This window comes from Camarhynchus parvulus, chromosome 1 (assembly GCF_901933205.1).
Source record: "Camarhynchus parvulus chromosome 1, STF_HiC, whole genome shotgun sequence".
Lineage (NCBI taxonomy): Eukaryota > Metazoa > Chordata > Aves > Passeriformes > Thraupidae > Camarhynchus > Camarhynchus parvulus.
In genome coordinates this window covers 78,998,774-79,021,029 of record NC_044571.1, presented here as the reverse complement: position 1 = coordinate 79,021,029, position 22,256 = coordinate 78,998,774, and the positions used below count along the sequence as shown (strand labels likewise).

The following is a 22,256-nucleotide window of genomic DNA, read 5'->3' as shown; positions in this document are numbered from 1 at the left end:
CTGCTAAGCACAACAGAATGTTCAAGCAGATGCAGTATTTGCTCCACCCAGACTCAGCCTTGAGCATGTAAATGCTCAGAGCAAGTGCCTGCAGAAGGCAGAGACAGCAAGCAAATACTGTGCTACTGTTATTTGCACTCTGATTAGAATTATGGCTCTCAAGGTCAGAAGGGTGAGTTTAGATGTTAGGTTGATAAAAAGCTCTTTTCTGTTTCTAGAGAAAAGCAAGATAATGACAAAGCCAGTATCCTATGTGCATGCCTCTGAATCCCCAGCCAAATAACTCTTTACAGTCAAATTGGGCCTTACTTTTGCAGGCAAGCCAAATAGCTCAGGCCTCACCATGCACTTCTATAGAAGGTAACACAGCAATAGTTCTTAATTGCTCTACTGCTGTACCCCAATACTAATTCTCAAAATAATGACATTCAGTTAATTAGAAAACTAAACAAGGACTCCAAAGATGAAAGAAATAAAATTAGTTAAGGCAGAGCACCTGATCACTCAAGCATAACCTGAAAATATCATCTTAATATAACCAATATAGCACTGTATTCTGTATGAATACATTCTTATGCAAGTGAGCAATGTGAACTCCCATAACATCTACTCAATTGCTATCTCTGAAACCCCAAATGACAACTTAAATGTCAGCACTGTTAAATATTTCTCTACAAGGTATTTCAACAGAACATTCACTTTATGTCCTTGATTCAAAAAATAAAAACTTAAATCTATGCAACATTACAAAACTTCCAATTATACACTCTTCCATCATTAAATTTCAATATGACCAAAAGCAGCTTGTACAATTGTTAGCACATTTGTGCCTTTGAAAACTAAAACTGTCAAACTATCACAAAATAACTTACATTCAGGATGAAAACAAACCAGTTTTTTTCCTGTAATCTTCTCAGACAATAAAAAGTCAAATTTATGCTTCTAGAGTGTTTATTTTTTTCTATAACTTGCCTATCTTAACCAGAATATTTTTTAATGAATTCTTATGTCACTATGGTACAATACAGAAACTGAGGCAACAGTGGCAGGATATAAAGCCACAGATGAAATGTACAGTCTCAAGTTTAACAGTCTTTTTTTTAACTGCAAAGAAGATCACAGACAACATTTGACAAGTAAAAACAAGTTAACCAGGAAGTATTTTTGTCTATAGAGCTAGAAACCATCCACATGCTGCCAAACCATAAAATATTTTTATATTTTTATGCTTCAGTAGGAATAACTACAAAGGAAAGACTATGCCATACTGAAAGATGTTGCAGTAATGCTAAACGCTATTATGAGTTTCCAAAAAAATATTACCAGCAAGCTTTAAACAAGCGATTGTTCTTTTGTGTGGAAAATATCTAGCACTATACAGATACACTTCAACAAAGATCTTGGGTCAAAACAACCTCATGCAATGCTCCAAGCTAGGGTCAGAATGGCCGGGAAGCTGTCCAGTGGAAAAGGACCTGGGGGTGCTGTTCAATGAGTGGCTGAACATGATCCAGCAGTGCCCAGGTGGCCAAGAAGGCCAATGGCATCCTGGCCTGGATCAGCAATGGTGTGGCCAGCAGGACTAGGGCAGGGATTGTCCCCTGTACTCAGCACTGGTGAGGCCACACCTCAAATCCTGTGTTCAGTTCTGGGCCCCTCACTGTAAGAAGGACATTGAGGGGCTGGAGCGTGTCCAGAGAAGGGAAATGGAGCTGGGGAAGGGTCTGGAACACAAGTCTGGTGAAGAACAGCTGAAGGAGCTGGGGGTGTTTAGCCTGGAGAAAACGAGGCTCAGGGGGGACTTCATTGCTCTCTACAACCACCTGAAAGGAGGCTGTAGCCACGTAGGGTTGAGTGTGTTTGCCCAAATAACAAAGGATAGGACAGGAGGAAATGGCCTCAAAGTTACACCAAGTGAGGTTTACATCCTACATTATGGAAAATTTCCTCACTGAAAGGCTTGTCAAGCATTGGAGCAGGATGCCCAGGGAAGTGGTGGGGTCACCATCCCAGGAGGTATGTATGAGATGTGCAGATGTGGTGCTTGGGGCCATGGTTTAGTTATGGACTTGGCAGTGCTGGGTTAGAGGTTGGACTCCATGATCTTAAAGGGTCTTTTCCAGCCTACACGATTCTACCATTACTTTTTGTCATCCTTAGAGACTGACACAGAAAGACTAATTTGTTAGTGTCACAAAAACAGGCCGAATGGCACCTATACCTCCTGTCTGCATTCTTCCAGAGCACTACCCTTAATTTTCAGGTTTCCCTCTTACAGGATAAATTCTTAAAATTCTCCACTCCAAGGTTTCAGCCTACAGTGTGACATATCAATTGGTTTACCTGGCAAATCCTACTAAATCCAAACTCTTTCTGTTCTTTCCTTCAGTGATTTCATAAGCCGCTTAAGAAAAGAGTAGTTTTCAGTTTAAACTAGAAACAAAATATTTAGAAACAGTACTCTTCATCTATGTCTGTATTATGTCAGGATTTAGCAGCTCCTGCCAGTAAATTAGTTAGGCGCTTTCAAAATCTGCAGGCACATTTTATGCCTGTCTCATTTTCACAAGCAGAAATCCCTCTTGCACAGGTTCTTTTTTAAATGTCATTCTTCTGTTATTGCTTACATCTTAAGGATCTTTTTCATAGATTTTATTGTCTCTCAGTGACTCCTGCATAGTTGTTGATGGATGGCTTATACTCAGCTATTCCTTTTCTTTTCTGTAAATTAAGTTGGGGTGTCCATATGCATTCAAACTAACATGCAGAATGCAATTAATAAACTTTTATAGAGTTGCTATGAATCCATCACATAAATATCACTAAAATCATGTGGTTTCTATGCTAAAGAAATGAGTCTGTATCTTATGAGAATTATACTGAGCTTACTGGAACAAAATGTTCAATCAAATCTGTCATCTGAGATTGCAAAGTAAGTTGTGAGTATATCCTGTAAGTACAATCTGTATTTAAAGTTAAATACACAAATGCACTTAGGTTTTACCTGTTATTATATATTGCACAACAAATCCAACACATACTGAAGAATTTAAGCGACAAATACCTAGGAACGATAACTAGTAGGTATATAATAATTTATCACTGAAATTATATCTAAATTATGCTACTCCTTTAACACCACCACTTTTATCCTGCTCTGAAAATATCTATATTGAGTTGTGTATTATTGCTTTATTATTAGAAACTCTCACCTGCTAGGTACAGAATCCAACATTTGACTTGTCAAATTCCATCCCATTAATCATTGCCCAATCTGAGATCCCTCTGCAAGGCAGCTTCCTAGGTAATGCCTAGCTCCCCTCGTTTTTGTAAATAGATCAGTGTTGCACCTTGTCTGGTTTGACATTTGTTCACACTCTGTTGTGCACCTGGCCTGATCTACTTTCTTTTTTTCCTGCAGAAATGCACTTATAGCTTTCCATTAATTTTAATCTAAAAACTGATTTGAAATTAGCTTTTTTTTGGCTGAGTGGCTGTCACAATTTGTAAAGCATGTTCTTTAAAGTCAATAAATAACAGTTTTGAGTCTCAGAAGACAAGCTCTAGTCAAGAGATTATGTGGATGAGCAAAAGCAAATAAAAAAGGTCAGAAATTTGATATGGGAGTTTTTTAATATAGTGGGGGAGGTATACATAAGAGAGTTAGAAATGCAACTCCAGCTAGTGGCAGTGGAATTGTCCTTCTAAAAAGCTTTGAAAATATAGAAAAGTAATTTTAAAATTATTCCTCTGTATTTTTTTAAGTTGCCCCCCCCAATTCCATTTAGGCATGACAGATGGAAGTTAAATTTCTGAATAACTGATTACCACTGAGAGAGGGTAAGACAGGGAAGAAATTAAAATATATATACTGGGAATATGGCTGAAAAGTTCATTTCAATTGAGCAGATGAAAAAATAGAAATTTGCTGGCAGTTGCATTAGAAATTACTTCTAGTACATAATACTTCAGATCATCTCAAAGCTCAGTATTTAAAATAAATAAACCCAAATTTCACTATTTAAAAAAAAATCTCAGAACTATTTCAATTGTAAGAAATCATATTTGAAACATTAACTCAATTATAGTATGTAAATAATGAAGAAAAGTGTAATGAAGTATTAAAAGTGCAATGAAGAAAATGTTTTCAGGGCTCAGAGTGAAGCAACTGGTCCCACAACTTTCTCCTGTCATCCTGACTGGCTTGGCTACAAGGGAAAACTCTTATTTTCTAGAATGAATAGGCAAACTTCATCAGGGAATTCCTGTCACCTATGCTAGGTGACCCTGCCTTGGCCAGGGAGTTGGACAAAATGATCTCCAGAGAGATGATCTCCAGAGGTCCATTCCAGTCCTAATAATTCTGTCATTCTGTGACTTTCCTGAAACTCCGCATATAATTTTATTTTACTCTCTTATTAAAAAAAAAATTAAAAATCATTTTTCACAACTTGAAACAGCATTTCTGCTGACATGAAAACCATCTGCCACAGCACAGTACGTAGGAACCCAATGAAATAGATTATTCCTTAGAACTGGCACTAAAGCTTCTGTTCACTTGGTTAATTTCAGTAAACATATTAAGAAAAACAAAGCCAAAGCTGGACATGTAGTGCACAGAAATAGACCAGCAGGTCCTGAAAGTGCTCTGTGAAATTTCAAGACAATACACACAAAGTGAACGGTACCATCCTGGTAGAAAACCTCACTGGTGTTTGAAGAAATGTAAAGTCCCTCAAATTGTACTGCAAAGAGCTGAAATAGCTGTGATTCCTAAAAGCATTTTGTTGTTCGGTAAGACAGACTGAAGGCCACAAGAATGGAAGGGCATCAGGCCCAGGTCGTTTGCAAAATAATCTGAAAATCATCTGACGCCCTTTGACAAAAGTATAGCTAGTCATTGAGGGAGGAAAGGGTAATGTTCAGCCTTTTCATTATCTAGTAATAACAGAGTTTTAAGGAGGAGGGGGGAAAAAAAGAAGGAAAAAAAACCACCTTGCCTACTGATTTCTGAAATTATGTTAAAGGAGAAGTACATGTTCTTCACCCCGGGTGAAATTTTCCCGTGGCGAAAGTCACTCCAGCTTCCTTCGGATCGAAGGAGGCATGCGGGCAGTGACCGCGGGACGCCCACGCCGCTCCCCTGCGCCCGTCGGGGCCGCTGCCCGGCCCTGGCCCAGTCCCGGCCCAGTCCCGGCCCTGCCCCGGCCCTGCCCCGGCCCTGCCCCGGCCGCCTTCCCGCCTCGCCTGCCGCCTTCCGCGTTACCGCGGCGACGGGCGGGCGCTGCGGCGGGACGGGCGCCGGGGCTGGCCGGGCTGCGGGGCTCGTACCGCGGCCGCAGCGGGGGCAGCAGGAGCGGAGGGGGGAACACGACAGGTAACGGGAGGGGAAGGGGCGGCGGGGGAAGCCCGGGGGGTGCTGTCCGTGTCCCGGTCTCCTCAAGTCCCCGGCACACCGTGTGCCGGTGTCACCTCACGTGTCGATCTCTTACGGCTGGTCCTGTGGCAGCATCACCTCCGGTGCCTGGTCCTTTTTCAGCCAGTGCCCCTCTGGCAGTGTCACCTCCGGTGCGGGTCCCCTGTGGAGGCAGCGCCCCTTTGGCAGTGTCACCTCAAGTGCCTGCTCCCTGTGGAGCCGAGGCTGCAGTGCCATGTGCCATTGCCCACACGTCTGTGGGTGCTGGGATCGTGCCCTTGAGAGCCCCACTGCTCTCCCCACCAGGAATTAGGGCTGTTTCATGCTCCCCGTCACCCATACTGTTCTTGCATGCAGGCAGGCATGCCCCACACCCTTGTGTCCTGCTGGACCCACAGAACCAAGCCGGTCTCAGCAGTAACACTGTTCTGATCGTCCTGCCGAGGTGTTTGAGGGCTGCGTGTCTCAGACTGTATCTGCCAGGCAAGGCACTGACCAAACTATAGGAATTCGTGTTTGAGAGCAGCTACAGCCGGGGTGCAGGTTAATCACGGTGTACAAAGGTACAAATGTTTGATGAGCACAGCCATGGACCTATGGCAAATTAAGATTTATGTGCTTCAGAGTGTCTTCGCAAATCGTTGACATCGCACAACAGGGAATGATCCAAACCAAATTTCTGTATGGAGACCCAGGGCTAGGTTCAAGCTCAGCATCACCTCTGGCGTCTCAGTGTTGCAGCAAGTGCGAGAATTGCTGTCAGAGAGCTGAGCTTACTCCCGAAGTTTTTGTCTCACCCATTCCAGCCTGTAATTAGAGGTGCACTCCCCTCTCCTTGTTGTTTTTAATGAGAAAATTGCATAATATGAAAGGAAAGCACAGAACTATCCAGTTTTCACTGCTTGGCTATGTAAATGAATGCATTTAAGAATCTGAATTATTTGATTTTTGGTGTTTTAACAGGTTAAAACGACAATCAGTGGTATGGAGGAGGACTTAGAAGTGTTCCAGGAACAAGCTGTGACTAAGTACGTAATGACTTACTCTCTTGGGAGTTGAATATATGATGGAATTGAACTATGTATGTTTATTAAAAATGTGAAACGCAAAATATTAATGATTTTGAGAGCAAACTTGATTCTGTATTTCTTCTGCTTTCCATGCAAACTGGAGAAGTTGCTGATAATTAAGACAAGACATCATATTGCTTTGGCTAGTACTCTACTCACTGTTTCTGTTAGTTATATTAATGTTTTAAATATTCATACCTGAACCAGAGGGGGGGAGATTGAAAGCTATGTAGGATTTTATTAAGATGTTAAGAAACGTTATTTCAAACTTTTTTTTAAAAGTACTTGGAGTTGCTAGGCTACAGCAATATAAACTTACATATCACAGCTCTTAAAACATTAAGAATCCTGAAAACAAGATTCATTGCTAAAGCCCTAGCCTTATTTTGCACAGATAATAACTACAACTGTTCTCCCCAAGTATTAAGTGCACTTTCATATGAACACGTAATCAATTTTTATTTTTACATAATCCAAGTTTAGTTCTTTTAATGTTAATCTGAAAAATATGTTAATATTTAGTTAATCTAAAAAGTATGTTAGCACAGTCTTTCTAAATAAATGAGAACATGAGTAAGATTTGATGTAGGAACCTATCCCATTCAGCAATTTTAAGGAACAAACAAATATAAGAAGTACTTACCCACTTAATGACTTATAATATTTATCCATCATAATTTTGTAAGTAAGCTTACTAACTACTTTTCAAATAAACCAGTTTATTCTGCCATTGTTACCAAGAAACAACACAACGTGATATGACACATATTAAGCATAAAAGTATTTCTTAAAATAAAAGAGGCATGATCTATCATACCTTATTCTGGCCTGTCATGGTTTGACACTGGCACAATGCCAGTGCCCCATGAAAATATACTTCTCTGGTGTTCGCTGTGAGATGTGACTAGGAAATAAGCAAAGCAGGCCTCTACCTTAGAAAAAAAGTTTATTAACTAAACTACAAAAGGAAAAAAAACTACACACACACACACGCACACACACACTTGGAAAATGAAAACTCCACGAAAAGCATTTCCTCCTCCCCCCCCCCACATTTCCAATACATCTTCTAAATTTCAAATCTCTATCCATCACCCTGTAAATACTCAATTTCAGTCTATCAAGAGGAGAGGAGTCCTTCTTGGGGCCATGGTGACCTCTTCCTTGCATGCCCAGCGCTCCCACCACTAGACAAGGAACAGAGCTGCTTCAAGAGTTATCCTTTTAAGGGTGCTTTGACCAGTTCCGAAAAAAGCACAGTTTCTTCATCACTCTCGGGACCTCTTGTCCCCCCCATACTTGTCTACCCCCTGGGGCCGGAGAGTCTCCAAAACTGAACCCTCTCAGTTCTGAGCCATCGCCTCCCCCCTGCATGCAGCCTCTGTGTCGCGAGGAAGCACGGTTCTGTCTATGGCTGTACCAAAAAGAGTCCAGCAACCAGCTACTCCATCATCTCTTTCCAGCCTCTTCTTTACTCTCCCAGCCTCACTCACTGCTCCGACTGTCATTCACTTGCTCATTTCTTCTTTATCATCCACTCCATCTCCCCTCCGAGAAAAGTCCAAATGCTCTGTGAAGTCTTCATTGTCCAAGAAAGGGGTTAACAAACTCTTGCACTCAGCCAAGCTCTTTCCCTGCTGCACTCCCCCCTTCCCCCTCCTTCTTCACAGGCCGATATCACTTCAAGGCCACAGGCCTGTACTAGCTTTCCCTCTCTCGTCTTCTGGCTAGGAGGGAGGCTGCCCAAATCTTCTCGGAGCCTCTCTCTCTCTCTGTCTCTCCTGGGGGGGAGGCTGCCCAACACCTCCTGGTGCCCCCCACCACCCTTCCATCCTGAGGGGTCAGGCCTACCTCTGCCAAGCGCAAGTTTCCCCTCCCCTGCCCAGCTCGAAGCCGGGCAGGGGAGGCCTTGCCTCTTTGCTGGCCGGAAATCAAAGAAAGAGCCCAAAAGAGTGCTCTGCTTCTAACCCCTGTGTTCTCAGAAGCGCATCCACCCTCAGTGGCCAAGCCTGGTGTCAATTTAAAATCTGGACACCTATTGGCTTCTGGCCACTCCATTCCCAGAAAACCTGCTTCTTGTAAACCCACGACATGGCCCAATAAAGTTTTTAATGGGATTTAAAAGTGTTCTTTGAGAGAATTCTTTTTCATATCATAGTTACATGATTTGTAAAAGTAGCCGTATAAAGCATTGAATTAGAAAACCCCAAAAGCATTGCTATTCTTTGGCTACAAGTCAGAAGCCTATTTCAAAAATTCAGAATTCTTCCTTTCCTTTATTTTAATCAATATATGAAATTTCAGACTATTTGCAGATGCATCTAGAAGAATTTGTCCCATCATAAACCATAATTCTTGCTAGCTAGTTAGTTCCATTAACTAGACAGAGATGCTGGAAGAGTAGTTTAGGATGCATCTTCACTGAAAGGAAACAATTTCAGTCTATGCTGACAGTATTCCAGGGATAATACAGTGCCTTTAAAACTTGGGAAAATGGCTGAGTAATGGTGGTGAAAATTATGACAATTACATTCCAGCTGCAAGGACTCATAAATCACAAAATGTCTATGCATAGGTGTGTATGATTCAGTATGGCTGAAAGTTGTTAAATAAGTTGGTTGTAGTTCTTATAATGGAACTTTGGGGTAGAAGATTCTATCACAACTGGTTTGTATATTTCCTATTTTTAGAGCAAGGTTTGCAATAATTAAATTAATTAGTATTGACTGCAGAAGCTGTGGCAAATATCCAAACCTAATGAATATACTATGTAAGATTGAATGTTTTACTTTTGTTTGCATAAATATGGCCATACTTATTTTCCTATTTGTGAGCAAATGTAAATAATATGGGAAGAAAGTATAAATGTCAAGACAGACAGTATGAACCAAATGTTTCTTAAATCATCTGTTTTTAAGTAACAACTTTATTCTAGAGTGTGTGGACAATACCATTCTTTCTACCATTCATTTTTCTGTCTGTTAGGAAACAATCACGAAAATGCAGACCTGTGCAAAACTCCAAAGCAAAAGATGGATAAATAGAGCTAGAAAGGTCTAAGCAGTGCAAAAATCTTTTGTGAGAAAGAAAAAGGCCTGGAGGTGGTAAAACTTTTTGTCTGGATTTTTGTCTAAATTTGGAAACATTTTGTTTTACATGAAGATAAATAGTTATTAATGACAGTAGAATATGACTCATCTCTATTTTCACTTATATGGAGACAGAATAAAAGAAGACTAAGACCTTGCCTGCGCCACTTTAAAATGAAGTAACTTTAAGTGTTTTGAGCTGTTTCAAAGTAAATTTACCAGAAAAAAAAAGTATCTGCCCCTTGCTGAAGCACAAGTCTTTACTTCCCTGTATGGCAAATCCATTCGAGATATGCATTCAGCAAACTGGGAATGCTGCATCCACATGGGTGAAAAAACTCATGCATGCTTCTTTGCTTATGAGAAAATTTGTTCTTTGTGTGTTTGCTTACACATCTTACTAAAGAAACCATTGCATTCCATATCCAGTGATCAAAATAAATTTTCATGACTATGGTGCCAAATAATTGGTCATATTCTGAGGTACCTAACCAGCACTCTTTCCAAAACACTAGAGTGGACTAAAGCAATAGTTACTGCAGCAAGTAGCACCTCTCTGCCAGTGGGTGGGGATGACTGCAGATCTGTCTTCAATACTAGAGCCTTGGTTCAGAGTAGTTTTGGTAGTAGAACAGCTGCAGTGATCTACAAGTTCACATACAGATTTCCTTTTGCAGCTGCAAGTGTGCTTAGAGGATCCAGGTAAGGAATTAGAGAAAGTGAAAATAGACTGAGAAGCTCTTTCAGAAGGGGTTTTGCTTTCAACAGCTCCCTTTTATATAATGATCACTCTAGATTCAAGTGCATGCAAGAACTGTTAAGAGAAAATTTTTTAGCAACAAATGCAGACTTTGCCATGTGCAGGAAGATCTGAAAGAGGCAGGTGAAATTTAGGAGTGAAGGGTGTCAGCCATGGTGGATCTAAAAGGGTAATCTGATGATCTAGGCTAGAAGTTGCATTCTTACTTGCATAACAATATTCAGATTATCCATGTGACACATGATAAAGCAAGCACCTGTTTCTGAAGGCTAAAATAATACAGCTGAGTCATTGCTGGTGGTTCACCTAAGTGTTGCCATTAGAGGAGGCTGGAAGTGCACAGGTCTTTACAGCAGTATCAAGGAAAAGGTAGTCCTGATGTAACAGGTAGACCTGATAAAGCAGTATCACTTTATCTTCTGTTTTCAAAATCACATTTTATATTCCACCCAAAGGCAATCAAAGTTTACCCATCATTAATGCTACTTTTGAGATGGGTTCCAGGCACTTAGGAGAGGGGTGGTTTTGTTTTGAGCGATATACATCACTTGCTTGCTCTTCGGTTATTGTCATCCTGTGATTCATATTAAATTTCAAAACAGCATTACCAACAGTTTTAACATTACAAAGTCATTAAGATTTATGTGTGCATTTAAAAAGCCCTTCCAGACTTAACATTGATGCCATCACAGTTCCAAGGATTTGTGGACATAAAAGAAGTTTTAAAGAATTTAACTTCAAAAAATCATGCTACGTTTTAATTATGTTATAAATGTGACAAATTCACTCAAATTTCCTGTAATAATTATCAAAACAAGGGATGTGCACAATTTAAGGACCAAATAAAAGATTTGTGATGCCCACATTAAGGAGCTGTTTTTCAGTTTAGTGCAGTCAAAAGTTGAGCATGCAGACAAACTCAAGATTGATGAATGAGGTTCCACCTACATTTGAAGGCATCATTTAACTTTCCCATTTCTTTCTTTCTGTTGTTGAAAAGTGGTTAGTTTGGTCACAATTAAAACAGAATTGTAAATAAATGTAAATAAAAATTTGTTTTCTCCCTTATTCTTTATTTGAAAACATAAATCTCTTTATGTTTTTAGAGCTTCTCCATGTGAAGTTGAACTTCAGGAATTGGTGCATCAAATTGACATAATGGTAAACAGAAAGCAAATAGAATGGGAAAGAAAGATGAGAGCTTTGGAAGCAAAGATGGATATCCAGGATCAAGAATTAGCAAGTGCCCGAAGCAAACTGGATCAAAAAGGTCAAGAGGTATTTAAGAATATCACATTCTATAAAGAAAGTATTTATTCTTGAAGTTTCTTATTAGCATGCTTTAAATTCTCCAAAAGATCATTTGTTCTATCATGTAAAAATACCAAATACCCCTTAAAGGTCGCTAATTATCCTTAGTGTTTTGTTTTAAATTGTGCTTCTGTTCTGAAAAGTGATTGTAAAAATGTCATTGAAAATCTCATATTTCTTCTATTTCCCTAAAGTCTACATCAAATATTCTCGGGTTAGCTGTAAAAAGATAGTTTATGTTTTTTCTAAATGCCAGCATTTCTCATTTCATCAGAAATTTTAAATGGAAGAATGCAGTTCAAAAGGGTTCCCAAAATCATGTCTTTCTTTCTCCTGTTTGTTCCTGATTTTTAACATTTTACATAATATACTGCCTTTGTATGATAATTTTACTCATTGTGAAGACTTGAAATGTATTACTACTTCAACTTTCATATGAAACTTAAAGCCCCAGTGTACCTGATGTTGTCAGTATTTCACAGTCTTTTCTTCTGAATAATTATTCAGAAGCATCAAGAAATCCTTGCATAGCATTCAGTTCTAGTTCAAGACAGCTGAATTTTGCACGAGGGAGTCCTTGTGTGAGCTAGGTGGCTAAATTGCCTGTGGGAGTTTTGAAAATGGAGTGACTTTCCCTAATGAGCAATTAGGAACTTGCCCTTAGTCCCTGCAGTCAGAGGAACCAAGACAAGAATTCAAGTAGCCCATCCTGAAGGCATCAATTTATTTGCTGTACAGAGATATTATCTGAAATACTTCATCATATTCTACCAAACTTCCAAGTGCCCCCTCCAGAAAAGCACAGGTGCTGTGTATGCTCTCTGTCATATTTCTCAGGTCTCTGTGAAACTCAGTAATAATTTATGATATCGCAAATGGCACTGCACTTAGGGAGCTGAAATGAGTCCACAGCGTCTTATGGTAATTTGCACATAAATACTGGAAGGTAATTTGTATCATTTTATAAGCCAAGCAGGAAAAATTTTCACAATGGGGAACACTGTAGTTGGGTTGAAAAAGCTTTCAGGAATGGTCTTTCATGACAGACTTGTACAATATTATGACTAAATCATAACATCAGCGTGTAATAAGATTTTTACCATAAAATTCCTAGTTTGATGTTGACAATCTAGGTCTGTGGTATGCAGTTCTATTATCAAGCTACTGATTTAATACTTATTTTTAATATATCTTCTTAAAGCAGTGATCTTCTTTCAAAGTTTCAAATTACTTTCCCAAAAATTACATATTTTGAAAAATGTCAGAAAAGGTACATTTGAATGCTTATTTTAACTTTAGGTGGGACTACTTCAACAAGAATTGGAAAACTTACAGAAAACTAAAAATGAAATGGCTCAGAGTTATGAAGCTCAGCTTCAAGCACTGAAATCTCAAGTAAGAAAAATGTCAGCTTCATTATTTTGTGATTGCAGTAGAAAAAACTTACACATGCCAAATTGTATAGATGTGCCATCATGGATTTGGGAAAGATGAATCCTGTCATACAAACGATGATGGCTACAGCTTCCTACCAGGCTCCATTATAATTTATGTACTGTCATGTCAAAACCTCTTTGGATGGATTTTGATGTGGATGTGACATCTGTTATGAAGACAAATACTTGGTTTCCTAACTTCAGACTAATGAACTAAAGCCTTGGTGAATGAATAAAATAGGTAATTGGATTCATGCTAATATGAGTCTAATGCATGCTAGGGATTTTAAGATTTATACTGTGCTTATCATGTCTTTGCTATATCTTTTTCTGGTTTTAGTTTCCCTGATTTACACAACTGTTAAAGTGGCCTGATTGCTTTCCATAAGGTATAGATTTCCTTTGTATCAAAACTGGAGTAACACACATTAATGATGTTGGGAATTTGTTCTAGCTTTATTTATTTCAGAGTGTTCATGCAGCCTAGAAAGCCAGCTGTATCCTGGGCTGCATAAAAAGAAATATGGCCAACAGATTGAGGGAGGTTTTTCTCTCCCTTTCCCGCTCTGGTTAGGCCCCACCTGCAGTGCTGTATCCAGCTCTGGAGTCCCCAGTAAAGGAAAGATTTGGACCTTTTGGAGCAAGTCAAGAGGAGGCCATGAAAAAGATCAGAGGGGTCTGGAGCAGCTCTCCAGTGAAGACAGGCTGAGAGAAAGGATAAGGGTTTTAAACTGAATGAGTGCAGATTTAGACTGTACCTGAGGAGCAATTCATTATTTTTTCAGTGGGGGTGATGAGACATTGGAAAAGGTTGCCTAGAGAAGTTGTGGATGCCCCATTCCTGGAAATGTTCAAGGCCAGACTAGATGGGGCTTAGAGCAAGCTGGTCTAATGCAAGGTATCCCTGTTTATGGCAGGGGAGTTGGACTAGATAGTCTTTGAAAGGTCCATTTCAACCCAAACCATTCTGTGGTTTTATGATGCAGTTTGGCTGTGTTTGCTCTGCACCTGTCCTTTTGTTTCTTCAATATTTTCTACTTCAGTCATGAATATAAATTCGTAGCAAACTTGAGTTGATTCTGTTTCTCAGATTTTAACAACTAAGGTACACAACTCTGCATTGTTTTTCCTGCTACTTTTCTGTTCCCTTTGCTGGATTCTTCTACCAGAGATGTAGTGTTATAATTCAGAATTTCCAGTCACCACACTTAGTATGTAGTGATATCAGATTGCATAAATTGAGTATCATTATTTTCATTTAGAAGTGATAGTACACCTGAGTCCATCAAATGAATAAATCTATTACTTATTTTTAATGTTATGTTGTATTTAATTTATCTTTTCTTTTACAATTGAAAATGGATTTGGAAAACAATTCTTTAAATAGGCAGTGAATGCTTTGGCTGTTTTGTAATTAACACTTCTAATCATTTGGGAAAGTAGCTAGAAATAAAAGCTGGTTTATAATTTACACAAATTACAGGAAAGCATCCTCTTAGCATGATTGTTGAGAAGATAAACATCACATAATGAAAAGGAGTGTGACATTTTATGCGTAAGTAGTAAGGTATCTTTTAGCAATGCAGAACTATTCTCAAAAATATAGTAAAACTCTTTTTTCTTTATAACATTTGCTGCTATATTTTTCACTTCTTAATTATTTTTTATCCTGTTCTAAAAATGCTTGGGTTTATGTTACATGTTGTTGCTAATATCTTCACTGAAATTGAACCTTCTGAAATTGAAAGTCCAGGCAATTTTTCATAAAGATTTTTATTTTGGAGTGTTTAATTATCCTACAAGTCCTTTCCACAGGCAAATACAACCTGTTTGCTCTTTTATATTTTTAAAGAACCTGACATTTTCTAACCTACAAGCTTTTCTCTTTAAATCTGGTTATATTTCTTCCCCAAACTATCCTTGTTAGTTACCACTCAGACCACTTAACCTTTCTTTGGGTTTCTTGATTGCTTCTTCTTCTATCTTTATGCAAGATAAACTTGATAGAACTTTGGATTTCTAGCTCTTAAGAATATAGGTCACTTTCCCAATCCATGTTTCCAAACATTTCATTCTCTCAGTCATCCTGTTCCTCTTTCTAAAGGTTCCAGCGCTGATGCTGTTTGCATTTTAATTTCCAGCACCCATTCCTCTCCTTTGACCAAACCACATTTCTTCATGAAATATCCACCTCATTCACCTTGACTGAAACAGAAAACTGTTAAATGCCTGTGTTAAGGGGCCTGTCTTGATTCTCCATGTGATAAACAGAAGTCTGCCTGTCAGAACAATTCCTAGCACCTATACTAGACAATAGGACTGTCCCACTCTGCTCCTCTAGCTTTTGCCACATCTCCTTACTGAGTTTCTTTCCTGAATTACAGTGCTGCATTTTCTGCAATGGAATGGCTTTAATGTCCCCAATTCTGAGCTACACAAACTCATATCTAAAATATAGACCTTCTGTGACAATATTAATTTTTGCCTTGTCTCCTTTGATTCCCTTCTTTCAGTTCTTATTCTCACTTGGAAGTTATACCACCTTCTAAACTGTAGAATCTTATGAGCTACAATTTTGTTTTGCACAAATTGTGTGTTACTATTTACCAGTAGCATTGTATCTTCTCTACAGATATATTCTTAAAATCCCACTGAAGATTTCTTCCTTCCTAATCGTGATAAAAATAGTAAAGATTACTTTTTCTAGCTGTCAGAATGCTAGACTATTCAGAATGAATTTCTTTTCTGTTTAATGAGCAGTATTCCCTCTGAATTGATTGTGTGCCTGTTGAATGCAGTAAAACCTATATTTTCCTTGTATTAGGGAAATAATTGCTAGTATGTAACCTGAAACTCCTAGGCTACACTGTTGTATTCATTCAAACATGCAGCATTTTGTCATAACTAAATAGCAAAAATTTCTAAGGTTCATCTGCATTACTTTGATCCTTCTTTTTCTTTTTTTATTTTTTTATATTAATGCCTAGTAAATATTCTGACTTTGAAAGTAATGGAAGTCTCTCAGCAAAAGAACAAGGATCCTTTCTTGTTCTAAGAACTTTGCAACTAATTTCCTCACTTAGACGTGTAAAACCTATGTCTGAGCTATCCCAAGCTCCCTTTAGAATCACCAGAAAGAAATAGATACCCCCAGAATACAATTTGTGTCAGTGTATGACAAGAATTTAAGACAGCTGAAATGACTAAGCATTTACAGGCAGATTTTTCTGATGCAGAGTATCTCAGGCTTGTGTGTATAACTTTCAGAAATTTAAACTAAGATGGATTCTACCCCAGAACTCACTAAAATGCCTAATTTTTTTTTAACGTGCACAACATGCAAACAGAGCAACTTGGACCTTTTAAAGCAAATATCTGGCCTTAAATGAAAGGATTTTTTCTTTCAGTCTGGTTTCCAGTCATTTTAACATCCAGACAACAATTTGCCTTTAATATCCTACTGTCATTAAATATCTAAGATTCAAACTAAATGTTCTCATTTTGACCACTCTGTTCCATTTTGGACTGATTTACCAAATTGTTTGGATACTATATTTCCTAGCCTTTTTAGCATAAGCATTCCAATACCTGTCTTATCTGAATTGAGTCTTCCCAGGCAGTTCAAATATGCCATAATATATTCAAGAGCAAAACTCCTATTTGAAAAAGGATATCTTTCTTCCAAGGTCAATGAGTTCCATGTTGTTTGAGCCTGGATACTCTGACTCATTTTAAATATTTTATCTTAACTCTGTTCTCTGACAAAGTCAATTTCAAATATAGGCAGCTTCACTGCAAGACTTCTGATTTGGGTTTAAAGGTGGTAACTCAGCTCTGTTATGCCCATGTTACATAATTGCTATTCAGACATTCTGAGTTGGTGAAATCTGTGCCTGGGCCTCTTCATATCATGAAATGTCTTAGTCCAGAACAATCTGTCTTCTCGTCATCTTTTCAATTAGTTTTTGCTGTCCCATATTATGATTGTCAAGTTCATCTCAAATGTGTCTAGGAAGTTTCCAGATTATTTTTTAATTTGTTCCTGTTTTATATCTTTTCTAGACTTCTTTTTGCCATGTTTGTTATCTGAACAGACCTCAATTGCTCATTCAGTGTTGACTCAACAGGATTCCATTCCATTTCCAAGCAGTAGTTCACTTTGAGCTGTTAACAAACATATGAGATTTTACGGATTTTGTTTGGGTATACAAAGAACTTTATGTGAGAGTCAGGTTTTTTTAAAGTCATATATATTTAATTGTAAAGGAACTAAACAACAAGAGACATGATCAGTATTTATTGGAAGCTTCTTTTCTGCATAATATTCTTCCCAAAGTTCTTTCACTCAACTTTCCACAAGACGGTATTTTTAGTGTTTCCTTTATCAATATCTTTGGGTTTGCATTTTTTTTCAAAACCAAATGTACATATTACTAGCAAAAAGTACCACTTTTCTGTATCAGATTTGTAAACAGGCACTAGACAGACCCTTTGTTTTGTGCAGTGTGATGTGGAAAAACTGATGTGAAAACTGGCTGTTTTTCTGGAGAGGCTGGTCCTTCTCCTGGAACCTTTTCTTCTGTGCCTCTGACTCCTAAGCCAGGCTTTCATGATGACATCAGTAGGGAGTGTCTGTTGTCTATTTAGTGTCTAGCTCTGAGACCCACACAGTGGTACCAGAAGAGTGCCATCATCACACACTTAATATTTCAACAATTTTCATCATAAGAAAGAACATGCAAGTTTAGCATACATTAATGATAATCTTTCATTCTGGTCAGTGGAGCACCCTTTAAATTGTCAACACAAGATGGCAGTAAACAAGTGTAGAACAATCCATATGAACACTGTAGAGGAAATGACTCTGTGGGTAGCAATGCCATGGAGAGCTGCAGCAGAATTAAGTAGCTGTCAAATGAATCCATTCAAACAGTTAGTTATCATTTATATGAGAGCATAGTCTTGTTCATCTGTGATAACTTTATTAATTGATTTTAACTTTATTAATTGATTTTTTGTTACATTGATTAAACATTTAGAATGCTAAAGCTGCAGTTGGTGATTCTAGTTTAAAGAAAACTTTGGCCATGTGATCCTCCTTGATAGATCCTGCATGTTCAACTCTACTTTTGTTTTTAGTTCTCAAAGTTGGTACATAGCTATGAAAAGCTACAGTCATACCAGTTAAAACAGAAAAAGCTTGAAAGCAGAGAAGAATGTGAGGAAAATCTGGAGACATCATCTAACCCAAGGAATTTATACGTGAAACTTGAGGTAAGAATAGTTGTCATTATATTTTAATTCTATTATGCTTCTAGAACTAATATTTGATTTAAAATTGTAAGCTTTATTTTGCTCATAGTCCTACAAAAATTATGTCGTTGTCTTGCTTTGTCAAGAATGGTTCTTAGTTTTAATATTATTTAATACCAAAATTTTTGTAAATGTAACTATAAATAAATTTTACTTTTTTCCTGATGAATAGATGTGTACTGGATAACACAGTCTCTTTTGAGGCATGAGAGCTTGTACATGTACAGGATACTGTCACATAATACCTATCATTAATTCAAGTTTTATAGACCTCAAGGACAACCTTGAGCACATTGGACTACATAGATAAAAGTTTTTAGGATTGGAAAACTGCTTGTTAAACCTATATCCTGTCAGTACCCATATGCCTGAAGCAATCCATGACCTTGACCTCAGTGCCTAATTTCCCTAGGCAATGTATGAGGAAGGATTAGGCACTTAAAAATACATTCTGCAGAATCCAGCATACTGGCTGGGGGACTAGATAATAGATGCTGAGGACAGGAATCAGTCATACTCCCTATCCCTTTGGACACGGGCTGGATTTTAGTGGACTTATTGTTGAATACAGGAAGACACTGATTTTTGTTCGTAATTCCCAGTCTTGACTTCTCAGAGGTTACTTTATGATCTGTGGAATAATATGATCTGTGGTATTTATTGGACTAACAGGAAAGTTAGGCAAGATAGAGAGCTTGCAGAGAGTGTGCCCATAAGTGGTGTCTTCTCTCCAAATGGCTGTGGCTGCATTCACTGGGGCAGAAACTGATATCCAGTATTATTTCTTCTAACTGAGCAATATCATCTCTAGGCATGCTAATTTTTACTGCTTCTTTTTTATCTGATAAATCTCCTGATAGCCTGAGCTAAATTAAACAACTTCAAAAGGAAGAATTTCGCAGCTTGTTGAAAAATAACATTTGTCTGTTAGGTAGAAAACTAACATGGGAGGATTATACTTCAGGTTCTGTCTTGCAAGATTTTTACACCGAGCCCTCCACTTATGGAAAGAACAGTCTAAGCAGTAATCTGATGAAGCATGGGATGATCACAAAGTCCATGTTTTCTCTGTCTATCCTTTGAGAAGAGCATAATGAAGTAGTGTGTGCTCCACGTGCTTACTGGGCTGGGTGCTGTAGGCAATGCAAGGAGAGTGGAACCAGTTGATACGGGAGCTGCTTGCCCAGCTCTAAGCATGGGGAGGATTTAGATGTTTATGATGTAGATTTATGATGTAGATGATTTGGACACTTTGAGGACTTTGCAATCAAGAAATTCAGCACTAGTAGATTTTAAGTAATCTCCTACTTTTAACCCAAATTAAGCAGAGTCTTAGGATCTCTATTTTGGACTTGCCTTGTATGTTATTCTGTAAGATACAGGACTAACTTCTGTGACCTTCAGGTTCCTGTACCCACATAGACACATCCCAACTCTATATGATGTTAGCTGTCTCCTCCCCATGGAAGTTCTCACCATCAGAAAAGCTATGATGCTTTGGACTGCAGCATAGCTGCCAACATCAGCTACTACAGGAATAATCAATGGGTTGTACATCTATCATTGATATATCACTGCTGTCAGCTAATTTGAGAATAACCTTACTCAAGATTAAAATGTGAAAATAATGTAAGACAATGCTATAATTTGATTAATTATGCAGTATGAAAAATGGGTGCTTGGAATATATTCAGCAAATTCGAGTATTCAGGAAATAATTACTGTGGTGAAAATCTACTAAGCTCAGCAGTGCTTTAGTAAGGCCTTGAACCTGCAGTCCTTATTAAGTAGTCTGAAATTCCGTTTGTATCATGTTTTATAAAATAGGGAGATGTTTATTGTTATAAATGCCAGAGCAGATATCAGGAAAGCTATGAAAGAAGATTTGTATTAATATGTGTTGAGAAATAGTCAGATTTTCTTCAGTAGCAAAAAAACCCTGTTATTGTTTTAAATTTGGGGAATATGCCAGTTTAGCTTAATTATAAAATATCATCTGTCTTTTTGGAACAACATTTCCATTAGTTTTCAATATATAAATCAGTGTACTGTTATTTTGCTGAATTTTCAAACTAAAAGAGCAACAGTTCTAGTAACTGAAATTTTGCTTATTTTTAGGATACTGCCTTTAAAATATATTTGTGAACATACAAGGTTTGGCATGGGTTTAAAGCGTGTTCAAATATACTATAAATGTGAATGTAAGTGAAAATACAAAATCAATATTAGATAAATCTAATATAATACAATTTCTTAAACAGCTTTTTGTTTAAACTCAATGAACTCAGAACCTGAAGCAGCAATTTTAAAGAGAGCAAGAAGTAAAATTTATTCAATGTAGCTGCTGTCCCATTAAAAACCAAGGCGAAAGCAACCACTTTGTGTCTGAATATTGAGGGTTTTATTCCCTGCTGATTACCCTGCTCATCGCTGATACAGCTTTAAAGTCACAGGAACTACTATCCAATACAATTTGTGTATCATAGTAATAACTCTATTTTATTGTTTTTATTCAGTTATTATGTTTACACTCATTGTTCGCAGATCAGTAGCCCTTAAGACGGGTCTTTCTCTGGTGGGGGTGACTGGACAGCTGGTTTATAGAATTGTTCTTTTTTTTACTTCTTTCCAAAATTATGGAAAGATTATGTATTAATTTAAAAACTAGGTATTTCTTAGAACAATACAAATTACAAAATTCTTTAGATTGAGGAAAATAGATATTTCCTCTATGTTTACTCGGCTTGTTTTGCTGTCTTTCAGGGATTTAAGGCAAAATCACAAGAATGGGAGAAGAACGGGACAACCTATGTAAATAACCCTGTTTATGTAGATATGCAACAAAAATTATTTCCTGAGAAATGTAGTTTATTTCAGGTAAAATTCCTACCTTCCTGCTCTAGGAAGAAAATGAACTCTTTGCTCAGCTAGAGCTTACTTTAACTTAATTTTTAAAAACTAAGATTACAGTGAATCTTACAATGCATGTGTGTATTGGTAGTGAATATATGGTAAGGCAGAACCATACTGGAAGATCTAATGATACGTGGACTTATTTTAATTTAGTTTTTCTCATGAAAGTGAGAAAACAAATAAAAATCATGATGGAAATGGAAATATTTCTAAAAAAAAACCCCGAACAATTACAAAAACCACTGACTGTTCCTTTTTGCTTTTTAAGCATATTATAGATACACTTTTCCATGTTATTTGTTAATATGTGATTAATTTGACAAGTTATTAAAAAGTATCTTACCAAGTAAATAGTGCATGCCATTGAGGTGTTGATGCAACTATAAAGTTCCTTCAAATCTGATAGCCTTCTTTTTTTTGAAGATCATAAATATACAGTAACGTCAGTTATGCTTAAAAATGAATTTTCGTATGCTACTCCAGAATCACTCTTGGAGTTTTTTGTTGGATCACTTAGCCCCCTCTTTTCATATTTTTCAGCCTTCTGGTTACTATGCTGTTCTTTGGTTGACTTTATGACTGTTTTTTACTTGCCAATTTGCTTATTGCTTTTTTTATAGATAGACTATTGATACTGCATATTTTTATTTTTTTAATTCCATCTAATCCAGAAAAAAATGTTATTTAATGGTATCATGGTGACCTATCCTTCTCTTAAAAAAAAAAAACTCAGAAAATAACTTACAAATTGACTGCACCACAAGACAGCTTGAAGATTAAGTAAGGGGAAGCCAATTATGTTGCTCACTGGTAATTCCCTTTTCCACTGTTACTAAGCTCATTGGATCTTAATCTAGTGAAACACTTTCTTAACAATTCCTGTGAGACTCTTTACACATATCCAGAGTTTCCAAGGATGACAGTTATGTTTTGGGTTCAGCTGCTGAG

At 37.7% G+C, this 22,256-nt stretch overlaps 1 protein-coding gene across 1 annotated transcript in view; it reads left to right on the top strand.

Moving 5' to 3' along the window:
* Window positions 1-1,893: 1,893 nt before the first annotated feature.
* The window catches only part of DEUP1 (deuterosome assembly protein 1), a 45,419-nt gene continuing 25,056 nt past the window's right edge, over window positions 1,894-22,256 (top strand). Inside the window, exons 1-6 of the mRNA XM_030955417.1 lie at window positions 1,894-1,914; window positions 6,380-6,444; window positions 11,442-11,613; window positions 12,946-13,041; window positions 18,222-18,356; window positions 21,159-21,272. Coding sequence (XP_030811277.1) covers window positions 1,894-1,914; window positions 6,380-6,444; window positions 11,442-11,613; window positions 12,946-13,041; window positions 18,222-18,356; window positions 21,159-21,272 — 603 coding nt within the window. The remainder of the gene's footprint in view (window positions 1,915-6,379; window positions 6,445-11,441; window positions 11,614-12,945; window positions 13,042-18,221; window positions 18,357-21,158; window positions 21,273-22,256) is intronic.